This window comes from Gobio gobio (assembly GCF_949357685.1).
Source record: "Gobio gobio genome assembly, chromosome: 12".
Lineage (NCBI taxonomy): Eukaryota > Metazoa > Chordata > Actinopteri > Cypriniformes > Gobionidae > Gobio > Gobio gobio.
The window spans coordinates 21,171,698-21,183,805 of record NC_137105.1 but is presented as its reverse complement, the minus strand read 5'-3'; the positions used below and the strand labels follow the sequence as shown (position 1 = coordinate 21,183,805).

At 36.4% G+C, this 12,108-nt stretch overlaps 1 protein-coding gene across 1 annotated transcript in view; it reads left to right on the top strand.

The window, feature by feature from the left end:
* Positions 1-11,450, top strand: part of asap2b (ArfGAP with SH3 domain, ankyrin repeat and PH domain 2b) — a 31,187-nt gene extending 19,737 nt beyond the window's left edge. The window contains exons 14-28 of the mRNA XM_079832096.1: positions 53-219; positions 701-834; positions 915-1,009; positions 1,253-1,442; positions 1,603-1,688; positions 1,811-1,926; positions 2,982-3,049; positions 3,205-3,312; positions 4,705-4,942; positions 5,081-5,173; positions 8,543-8,798; positions 8,911-8,990; positions 9,097-9,164; positions 10,725-10,844; positions 10,926-11,450. Coding sequence (XP_079688222.1) covers positions 53-219; positions 701-834; positions 915-1,009; positions 1,253-1,442; positions 1,603-1,688; positions 1,811-1,926; positions 2,982-3,049; positions 3,205-3,312; positions 4,705-4,942; positions 5,081-5,173; positions 8,543-8,798; positions 8,911-8,990; positions 9,097-9,164; positions 10,725-10,844; positions 10,926-11,000 — 1,894 coding nt within the window. The 3' untranslated portion in view covers positions 11,001-11,450. The remainder of the gene's footprint in view (positions 1-52; positions 220-700; positions 835-914; positions 1,010-1,252; positions 1,443-1,602; positions 1,689-1,810; positions 1,927-2,981; positions 3,050-3,204; positions 3,313-4,704; positions 4,943-5,080; positions 5,174-8,542; positions 8,799-8,910; positions 8,991-9,096; positions 9,165-10,724; positions 10,845-10,925) is intronic.
* The last annotated feature ends 658 nt before the right edge of the window (positions 11,451-12,108 follow it).

The window sequence follows — 12,108 nt, the reverse complement described above, 5'->3', positions numbered from 1 at the left end:
AGAATGTAATTATTATGTCCATCATCTTTTCATCTGTATCCCTCTATTTCAGATGGGTGTCTGTGCTCCAGAATAGTAAAGAGGAGGCCCTGAACAACGCCTTTAAGGATGATCAGAATGAGTCCGAGAACAACATTGTACGGGAGCTGACTAAGGCCATTGTGGGAGAAGTGAAGAAGATGAGTGGCAATGATGTGTGCTGTGACTGTGGAGCTTCCGGTAAGCAATATAGGAGTGATTTAACCTCAAATTTTTGAACGTTAGTGTATATAACTATTAGATATCACTTATTTTTGCGGTAGTATTTATCATGCACAAAATAATGAGGTCTTTTATTAGGGTGATAGGATTTTAAACTAAATTCAAAAATAATACAACTATAAATCATTTATTCACAAACATAACATAACATAAGATGTAAATGATAGCTGAATCAAATTAGTTACTGAATTGTTTTTGTTGTTCTCCGCTTGATTTGCACAAACTAAAATAGATTTTTTAGGAGGCTGTGATTATTGCCTCAGCTCGTGCTGTTTTTTTCAAATGAAAATCTACACCCTGTGCTTCCTGTTTTCCATCTGGCCTTTCAACCTCTCTTTGTACATTGTATGAACATTAGTCATCCCAGTAGAACTTGTTTTATTGTTATTTAGATCAAAGTTTTGATGATACGCCAGCTTTTCACTTGTTGTCACTGCAGATCCAACATGGCTCTCCACGAACCTGGGTGTGTTGATTTGCATAGAATGCTCTGGAATCCATCGGGAAATGGGAGTCCACTACTCCAGAATACAGTCTCTGACACTGGATGTCCTGGGCACGTCTGAACTCCTGGTAAATTCTTGTGACAACTTGGTCCTTGTTTGGCAGAAATTGCAAACACACAGGTTGTAATAGTATTAAATGTGTTGCAGCTTGCTAATAGCATAGGCAATGCTGGATTCAATGAAATCATGGAGGCAAACCTGTCAGCAGAGGAGATACCCAAACCCAACCCTTCTAGTGACATGTGAGCAACAGATCTGTTTCTGTTTTTTTTTCTTTCGTGAATTTTATTCATTATACATGTTTTACAGTAATGATAACATATCATTATTTTGATATAAAAAAATGTCTGTTTATTTTAAGTTTCAAATGATATTGTGAATCCCAGATTTCTGCAAAAAGCACTACACATTTAAAAAAAAAAAAGAGGTTTAGTCTACACATCACATTTTATACACACATGTTTTCTCGCTCAATTGTCCTTCAGGCAAGTGCGAAAAGACTTCATCACAGCCAAATACACAGAGAAGCGTTTTGCTCAGCGGAAGAATGCAGATAACGCAGCCCGACTGAATGCTCTGTGTGACGCAGTAAAGTCCCGGGACATCTTCTCTTTGATCCAGGTATATGCTGAAGGATTGGACCTGATGGAAACCATTCAGCAGACTAACCAACATGTGAGTTGAAGGTTGGAGTCGTTGTGCTTTGTGTTTCTATTGAGTTCCCCTGACAGACTGCACACAAAAACAGCATCAAACGCCACATGTGTAGTCCAATTCACGAACCAATGAATATGAGCCGGTTCTTTTTATATATAATTCTGCCTATCACTTACAGGAACCAGGTGAGACAGCGCTACATCTAGCGGTACGAATGGTGGACCGGAACTCACTCCATATTGTGGACTTCCTTGTACAGAACAGGTGCTCTGCTGATGCTCTGTGCTGCAGCTAAAAGTATTAATATTATTAACACATGGTTTTTACATATTATGAAGACATTTTACATGTCCAATATGTGTGTGCTTGTGTTTGTGTGTATACAGTGGGAATTTAGACAAGCAGACTGCCAAAGGAAGCACAGTACTGCACTACTGCTGCTTGACTGACAATAGTGAATGTATGAAGCTGCTACTGCGAGGAAAAGCAGCTGTCACCATTAGTAAGAGTTCAAATACACAAAAAATACTAAATATCTAAATATTAAAAAAACAAAATATCTTTTCATGAAAAAATTACATTAAACATTGTTTTAAAGGGGTCATGAATTGAGAAATCAACTTTCCCTTGAGCTTTTGATATATAAAAGGTCATGGTAATATAAGAATATCCTGTAAGTTTTGGAGCTGAAAACTCCCTTGTTAGTCAAATAAAAGCTTTTATTGACAGCTGGCTCAGAAAACGATCGATCTGCGATTTCCCTCCCTGTGACGTCAGCGAGCAGTGAAACGAAGATTACAAAATATTGTGCAGTGCCTAGCTGTGGAAGAACACAGTTGCTGCAAAAGCTTCCTTCGGATTCCAATATTAGGAATTTCGCGGTTTAACTTTTTAGTAGTTTTGTAACGTTTGTTTGCTTCATTTCACTGCGGATTCTTTTGTAAACAAGACCGGTCGAGACTGGATTTGCAGACAGAATGAAATCGTTTGATATATACTGATTGTGTACGTGTCTAATTTAACATAATTAACAATAATTTACCACGCTGTCACAGGCTGGATAATCCTTTGTATTTGAGGTGTTGTTGGTTCATTGTCCTGCGGTTCGGGATCAGACTCTGGGTTGAACATGTATGGGCGAATCATTCTGGTTGCCAGTTTTCCACACTGAAAGTTTTCAAAACAATTCCCCACATGTACTGATGGGGGAGTCGAAATTCATTATAATATGCAAAACTGTTATCCAATCATAGCAGTGGGCGTTTACTTCCAAGTCTTCAATGCAGCACGCCCAGGCTAGGCTCAAAATCAGGGTAGAAAATAGCCTTTTACTTATTCATTATGATGTTTTTGAATGTAAAGACCACACGAACGTCATAAGTTGACCTCAAACAACAGTACAAAAAAAATGTGAAAAGCCATGCATTTTTATACTTATTTATATTTAATATTGCAAGTTATTTATTACTAGTATTTTAAATAAACTAATAAGTGGTTAAAATATATCTTTTTTGTGTCATGTCTGAAAAGGAAAAAATCTATGTGTTTTTCTTGCAGCTAATGATGCAGGAGAGACTCCTCTGGATCTGGCACAGCGTCTCAGACACTCAAAATGCGAGGAGCTGGTGGGCATATTTGTTATCTTGTGTGCAGTTTTTATTGCTAGCAGAAACTCTGAAGTGCTGCATTTTTATCTTGAGAGCAAATTCCTGGCCTTGCCTGAGATTTTGTTCAAGCTAATTCCTCTCCAATGTGTTCTTCTGTGTTGTGTGATTTACAGCTGACTCAGGCGCAGACAGGGAAGTTCAATGTCCATGTGCATGTGGAGTATGACTGGCGTCTGCATAATGATGACCTAGACGAGAGTGAGGATGAGATGGAAGACAAGGTTAACACGTTTTTTTAATTGTGTACATAAACGATAACATTTAGTTCAAATTTATACATATCATACTATTTGGAATAGTTCACCCAAAAATGGAAATTCTGTTATCATTTACTTATCCCCAAGTTGATCCAGACCATTATGAATTTCTTTCTTCTCTTCTACACAAAACAATATATTTTGAAGAATATGGGTAACCAAACAGTTGATGGACCCCATTGACTTCCATAGTATGGAAAAAATACTATGGGAGTCAATGGGGCCCATCAACTGTTTGGTTATCGCCATTCTTCAAAATATTTTCCTTTGTGTTTAGCAGGAGAAATATTTTTTTTAGTATAGGGTCCAATTCTCACTTTTAACTAGGATATTGGCTGTCTATTAGTCCTTATAAAGCACATAATAATGCCTTTTTCAGCATTGTCATTCTACACCCCCTAATCCTTAAAAAAATACCTTACTAACTATTAATAAGCAGCTAAAGTCATAGTCAATAGTGAGAATTGGACCCTAATTTAAAGGGTGACCAGAAATTCATACAGGTTTGGAACAACTTTAGGGTGAGTAAATAACTTAATTTTTTCAATTTTGGATGAACTATCCCTTTAAGATAATACACTATATTGCCAAAAGTATTGTGACACCCCTCCAAATCATTGAATTCAGGTGTTCCAATCACTTCCATGGGCACAGATGTATAAAATCAAGCACCTTTGCATGCAGACTGCTTCTACATACATGATAGGTTGCCACTTGTGCGATAAGTCCCTCTGGAAAGCCTTCCCAGTGAAGAGTTGAAGCTGTTATAGCTGCAAAGGGTGGGCCAACTCCACATTAAACCCTACGGATTAAGAATGGGATGTCATTAAAGTTGTGCATTTAAATGCAGGCGTCCCAAAACTTTTGGCAATATTGTGTATATTCAGCAAGGATGCAATAAATTGATCAGAAGTGGCAGTAAAGACATTTATAATGTTACCAAATATTTCTATAAAAAAAAAATGCTGTTCTTTTGAACTTTCTACTAATCGAAGAATCCTGAAACAAAATTGAAAAAAGTGTGTGTGTGTGTCAGACAGACAGAACAAATGCGATAGAAGTATTTTACACATTCATGCATATAGTGTCCAAAACTACTGACTCATTCACTGTTCACTACATAGTGAATGTAACATAATTCGCTATATAAAGATCAAAATGTATATTTGTACACAGGGTATATCGAGCACTTTTTGTGTGACATTTTTGATTACAAATTAATACATCTTACATTTAGATTTGACAATGAGACAGACAAATCATAGTTGAATCATACTTCAATCCACAGATGTGGTTTAGATGTTAATGTGAATATTGGTACAGTCTCATCCTTATGCCATTGATTTTGGGTTTCAGCCCATTCCCAACAGGCGTGAAGAGCGTCCAATAAGCTGTTTTGTTCCAGGCAGTGGCCCCATGATGCCCAACATGAGCGCTCTGGCACGGGACGTGGCTAACGTGGTTAATAACAAGCAGAGGGCTTTTATTCCTAGCATGATCAGTAATGAGACTTATGGGACCATGCTTGATATTAGCCCACCGCCATTGGGTTTACCTGGTATTCCTCTTCTACCCCCTCGTACCTTAGGAAGAGGTAAGTAGAATTCAGGCCTAGTGATTTGTGGATTTTCTGGTAGTAAATTCTGATAGGTTTAATTCTTGTAACTTGCCTTCAAATGTATATTCAGTAAACATAGATGCATTGCATATATTATGTGTTTTGTGATGTCAGGGTGGAGTCCTCCCATTGAGATAGTCGGGAGGCAGAGATCATGTTCAGACCCTTCAAACCCTCAGACTCCAGAAAGGAACAACTCGGTATATGGTGAGTCTGATTTGACTAGAGCCTGACACACATTTTTATATGTATTACAATTATTTATATATAAAATATACACATATACTCTTAAGCTCACCAAAGCTACATTTATTTGATTGAAAATACAAAAAAATTGTTACATTGTGAGATATTATTACAATTTAAAATAACGGTTTTCTATGTTAATATATTTTAAAATGTAATGTATTGCTGTGATTGCAAATCTGAATTTTCAGCATCATTTTTCCAGTCTTCAGTGTCACATGATCCTTCAGAAATCATTCTAATATGCTGATTTGTGAACATTCTGTTTAATATTTTTGTGGAAACCCTGATAAATGTTTTTTTCCCCTGGATTCTTGACGAATAGAAAGCATTTATTTAAAAATTGAAATCTTTTGTAACACTATAAGTGTCAAATTGAATTTGTTCATGCTGAATACAAATAATTATTTTCTTCTTGTTTTTTTGGTAACACTTTAGAATAGGTTTCATATGTTAACATTAGTTAACTACATTAGTTAACATAAATTAAAAATGAACAATACTAATACTGCACTAGTTAATGTTAATCTCAACATTACTAAATTTTTAAGATCAAAAGTTCTGTGAACATTAGTTAATGCACTGTGAACTAACATGAACATTTTTATTAACTAACATTAACAAAGGTTAATAAATTGCTGTACAAATATATTGTTCATTGTTAGTTTATGCATTAACTAATGTTAATTACCTTATTGTAAAATTACCATTTCTATTAAGCATGGTAGCTAGTTTGTTGCTCCATAATGCTCTACCAGATCTACTATGGAGGATGAAACCTGCAAAAACCATAAATAAATGAATACGCAAATAAATAAACCCACAAAATTAGTATATAAATAAATGTGCAAATAAATGCATAAATAAATACATAAATCCACATATTCCTGCATAAATAAATGTATAAATAATTAATATTTAATAAAAATTTAAAATTTAATAAAAAAAACAAATTGGCCCCATCTGTAAGTGACCGTTTAAGACATTACAGTCACATGTCCAGTCTTCAGTCACATGATCCTTCGGAAATCATTCTAATATGCTGATTTGGTGCTTAAAGGGTTAGTTCACCCAAAAATGAAATTTCTTCCATTAATGACTCGCCCCAATGTCGTTCCACACACGTAAGACCTCCGTTCATCCTCGGAACAAAGTTGAAGATATTTTAGATTTAGTCCGAGGGCTTTCAGTCCTTTGAATGTAAGTCTAAGCACACTTTGCTGTCCACGTCCAGAAAGGTAATGAAAACATCATCAAAGTAGTCCATATGTGACATCATTTGGTTAGTTAGACTCTTTTGAAGCGTCGACAATACATTTTGGTCCAAAAATAACAAAAACTAAGACTTCATGAAGCATTGTCTTCATTTCCGGTTTAGTTTGAATCCGCGTTCACGCGCCACAGTGACGCTGCTGACGTAAGACGCTGTGACGTGTTATCTGGTGCGATAGCTTTTTTTTGGGTGAACTAACCCTTTAAGCACCAAATCAGCATATTAGAATGATTTCCGAAGGATCATGTGACTGAAGATTGGACATGTGACTGTAATGTCTTAAACGGTGACTTACAGATGGGGCCAATCAGTTTTTTGTCTTAGTTTTTGTTATTTTTGGACCAAAATGTCCAAAAACATTTCAGTCCCTTTTTGGACCAAAAAGGGACTGCAAGCCCTCTGACTAAATCTAAAATATCTTAAACTGTGTTCCGAGGATGAACGGAGGTCTTACGGGTGTGGAACAACATTGGGGTGAGTCATTAATGGAAGAAATTTCATTTTTGGGTGAACTAACCCTTTAAAGGAACACGCCACTATTGTTCAACTCCCCTTAAACAGTTGAGTATTTTCAGTTTTCGAATCCATTCAGCTGATCTCCAGGTCTGGTGGTTGAACTTTTAGCATAGCTTAGCAAAGATCCGGGGTTTTCAAACTTTATGATGTCAAGGACCCCCAAATATGATGAACCTTTTATGAGGGATCCCCTTCCTAAAATTCATCTATACATATTTTATGCATGGAAAAAAAACAAACATTTAAACTGTTAGATAAATAGTTAGCGTGATATTATAAATGTTTCCAAACTTAAATTGTTTAATAATAGTAATAATAATAAATAATAATAAATGTTATTTTATATAGTGCCTTTAAAAGTTACATCTCAAAGTGCTTCACAGAAACAAAATACATTGAAGAAAAAACTTTATGTTGGATGTATAAACCTGAAAAAGAACATTTTCAATTGAAAATTATTTGTATAAGAAACTTTCACAATAAATGTATGTAAGCAGCTTACGTACTGCATTAAGAATACCACCTTACAGCCCCAGTGAGCAAGATAAGGGGGGCTATAGTGAGAAAAACTCACTAAAAAGATACAAAGCAAACATACACAATTCTGGAAAGTATGTATACGGCAAGATGTGAAGAAAGGAAAAAAAAAAAAAACTATTTTTGCTTTGCCTTTTTATTCTCTAAAATTTTCTGGGGACCCCTTGGAACCTTCTGGAGGACCCCTGGGTGTCCCCGGACCCCACTTTGAAAACCCCTGGCATAGATCATTGAATCTGATTAAACCGTTAGCATCTCGCTCAAAAAAATTACCAAAGAGTTTAGATATATTTCTACTATGGAGGATGAAACCTGCAAAAACAATAAATAAATGAATACGCAAATAAATAAACTCACAAAATCCAACATAAATAAATACATGAATCCACATATTCCTGCATAAATAAATGTATAAATAATGTGCGAGGAGATAAATAATTGAATAAATAAAACAAATGAAATTTTAAAAAATGTATGTTGAATGTAGCTCAGTATTTATTTATTTTTTGGCGTAACATACTTTTGGTGACATATAAACCGCCTTCTGATGTTTAATTGACACCCCCTCATTAGCATGTTGCACCTAGGAAAAATAAATATGGAGCTACATTCAAAAATGAATAAACGATTAAAAGGGAAAAAAAGTCAACTTTCAGTTTAGCATTTCATTTAACATTTTCTTTTAATTCCCCCCACATTTATTTAATTATTTATCTCCTCACACATGTAATTATTAATATATTTCTTTATGCAGCAATATGTGGATTTATGTATTTGTTTGCACATTTATATATTTATGTAGAATTCTATGGATTTATTTGTTTGTTTATTTATTAGCATATTTATTTATTTATGGTTTTTGCAGGTTTCTTCCTCCATAATCTACCAGCTGGTCAACCAATTAAAACCACCTTAGACCAACTAGAAACCAGCTACAATGATCCAAAAACCAAACTGTTTTTAAGCATTAATCATTAGCATAACAGGTCTTGTCTCTCTTGTAGTTCTCCCACCTGCTCCGCCTCCTCCTCCTGCTGCCAAGAGACCGCCGCCTCCAGATCCAAAAGCAACTCTTCAAGTGCCTCCGGTTACACCTGCTCCCTCCGCACCCCCAGTTATACCACCCGTCCCAGTTAGACCAGCGCCGTTAGTGCCACCTGCTCCAGTGTTGCCCACTTCATTTTCAAATAAACCACCACCTCCACCTGTACCCACACAACCAAAAGCCCCTGCAGCCAAACCAGTGAAATCCCCCGCTAGGTGAGATGTCTCCTCCCATCTTCATTATAAATAACATTTATCAGATGCTGTGTTGATTTTGTAGAATTGTTATCTACATTACGTCAGCTGCACTGTTCTGTGTATTTCTCAGGGATCCTGTTGGTCCAATTAGTAAAGATGGAAATGTAAATAAAGCTCCACCCAGTGTCCCCAAACCAAGTGACAAAACAGGTTAATATTTATATATATGATAAATATACCACTAAAGCCAAAAAAATAATGTTATGTTAGGTTGAAATAAGTCTAAATGGTGATTTTTCTGAACGGTTTCCTCCAGATTCTGGGCCGCCATCTGCCCCCGCACCAGCTCCTGCCCCTGCCCCCAAACCCAGATTGGCCCCACCTGTAAGTGACCGTTTAAGACAGCCATTGAAATTACAGTCACATGTCCAATCTTCAGTCACATGATCCTTCGTAAATCATTCTAATATGCAGATTTGGTGCTTAAAGGAACACACCACTATTTTTCAACTCCCCTAGAGTTAAACAGTTGAGTTTTACCGTTTTCGAATCCATTCAGCCGATCTCCAGGTCTGGTGGTTGCACTTTTAGCATAGCTTAGCATAGATCATTGAATCTGATTAGACCGTTAGCATCTCGCTAAAAAATGACCAAAGTGTTTCGATATTTTTTCTATTTAAAACTTGACTCTTCTTTATTTATAATGTGCACTAAGACAAAATGAAAAGCTATACTCTCATTCCTGTGCAATTATCAAGGAACTTTGCTGCCGTACCATGGATGCAGCAGGCGCAATGATATTACGCAGCACCTGAAAATAGTCCCCAGCACGCTCCCAGTGCAAGCAGGTTGTTATGTTGACAGAAGTTAGCCTATTTTCAGGCGTTGCCTACACGTGTAACTAAAGAAGAGTCAAGTTTTAAATAGGAAAAATATCGAAACACTTTGGTCATTTTTTTGAGCGATATGCTTACGGTCTAATCAGATTCAATGATCTATGCTAAGCTATGCTAAAAGTGCAACCGTCAGACCCGGAGATCGGCTGAATGGATTCGAAAACGGTAAAACTCAACTGTTAAACTGTAGGGGAGTTGGAAAATGAGCCTATTTTCAAAAAAAGTGGAGTGTTCCTTTAAGAAACATTTCTTATTATCAATGCTAAAAACAATTTTTAGTCTAATTTTTGTAGAAACCATTATACATTTTTTTCAGGATTCTATGATGAATATACATTTTGGTAACATTATAAATGTCTTTACTGTCAATTTTGTTCAATTGAATTTATCCTTGCTAAATTAGTTTTCATTTCTTTAAAAAAAAAAAAAAAATTCTTACCCAAATGTTTGAATGAGTTTATATTTATTTCAACTTTTAAATTAATTTTTTTTAATTATTATTTTAGTTATTTTAAATAATAAGTTATTTCAAAAGCCTTTTACGAGTTCACACTTTCATATCATTTATGGAGAATAGATTTAAATGCGTATTTGGCGCGCTGTCTGGGGGGAGGGCTTTAAACTCGGAATTTGTCCCGAATCCAGAGTACCCCCCCCCCCATGTATGTAAGTGGTTTAGAATTAAAAGTGTGGAGAAGGGGTGGTGGAGGGATGCTGATAGACTGTCAACGAACGAAGGTAAGACTGCTGCGTATATATACACCTCTTATTGTTGATTAGTTGAGTGCTCTCCACTTGTGTCAATTATCTGAACGTGCTTCTCCCGAACCTTGTTAATAAAACAAAATTTATAGATTTTCTCTCAAAAATATATTTAGACATTTTGACATTCAAGCCATAATTAAATGTGGAATTTCATTGCATTACACAATATCAAATCAAGTGGCATCTGCAAACATGAAAATTGTTTGTGCTAAAATAAATGTCACTTGATATATATATTTGATATAACATCAAAACGAAAAGATTTGTTTTGTATTTGTTTCAGAAACAGAGACCTAAGAGGGTAAAGGCCCTATATAACTGCAAGGCTGATAACGTAGATGAACTGACCTTCTTAGAAGGAGAGGTGATAATAGTAGATGGAGAGGAGGACAAGGAGTGGTGGGTGAGTATAAAGTCATACATTGCACAAATCAGCTGACTGAATCATGTGTGATCTTGATTGGCTCTTTCACGTGTCCTGCAGGTGGGCCACATTGACGGGGAGCCGACCAGGAAAGGCGTTTTTCCGGTCTCGTTTGTTCACTTCATCACTGACTGATGTCAAATACTGCTGTCTAACTAAGATCACATGCTCAGACTTTTTGTAACAGAAGCCTGAGACCACTGATTATTTAATATAAATGGATTCGCCAATTGGCCATCTTTCTGGCTGAATGGTCACAAAAGGGATATTTACAAACATAAGACCTCAGGAAAGGGTTCATTTTTTTTAATCAATTATTCTCATTACATGTGCAATTACCTCTATCTTTAATGCAGAAATATTTTATGAGTGCTATGCATAATACAGGAACCGTTTGTTTTTATAAAGCGTAATATGTTTGGATCCTTAATCTCATCTTTATAGAGCTTTTTGTCTATATCAGATATCAGTTGCAGAGCAACTCTTATTTTGCATAGTTAAGTGACATGTTAAACCATGTAACATGTATAAAAGTTATGTTCCTCAAGTTCTGTTACTGAACAAGTCATTAAACCTTTTACTCTGTACATTTAAAAGACTGGTTTTATTTTCAGCACTTTTGAGATGCACTATATTGCCAAAAGTTTATGGGACACCAGCCTTTACATACACATGAACTTTAATGACATCCCGTTCTTAACCCGTAGGGTTTAATATGGAGTTGGAGCAGCTACAACAGCTTCAGCTCTTTTGGGAAGGCTTTCCACAAGGTTTAGAAGTGTGTTTATAGGAATTTTTGACCATTCTTCTAGAAGCGCATTTGTGAGGACAGGCACTGATGTTGGATGAGAAGGCCTGGCTTGCAAGTTTACGCTCTAATTCATCCCAAATGTGTTGTGGTCAGGACTCTGTGCAGGCCAGTCAAGTTCTTCCACACCAAACTCTCTTATCCATGTCTGGACCTTGCTTTGTCCACTGGTGCGCAGTGATGTTGAAACAGGAAGGGGCCATCCCCAAACTGTTCCCACAAGGTCGGGAGCATGAAATTGTCCAAAATGTCTTGGTATGCTGAAGTATTAAGAGTTCCTTTCACTGGAACTAAGGGGTCAAGCCCAACCCCTGAAAAACAACCCCCACACCATAATCCCCCCTCCACCAAACTTTACACGTCGCACAATGCAGAGAATACCGTTCTCCTGGCAACTACCAAACCCAGACTCGTCCATCGGATTGCCAGACAGAG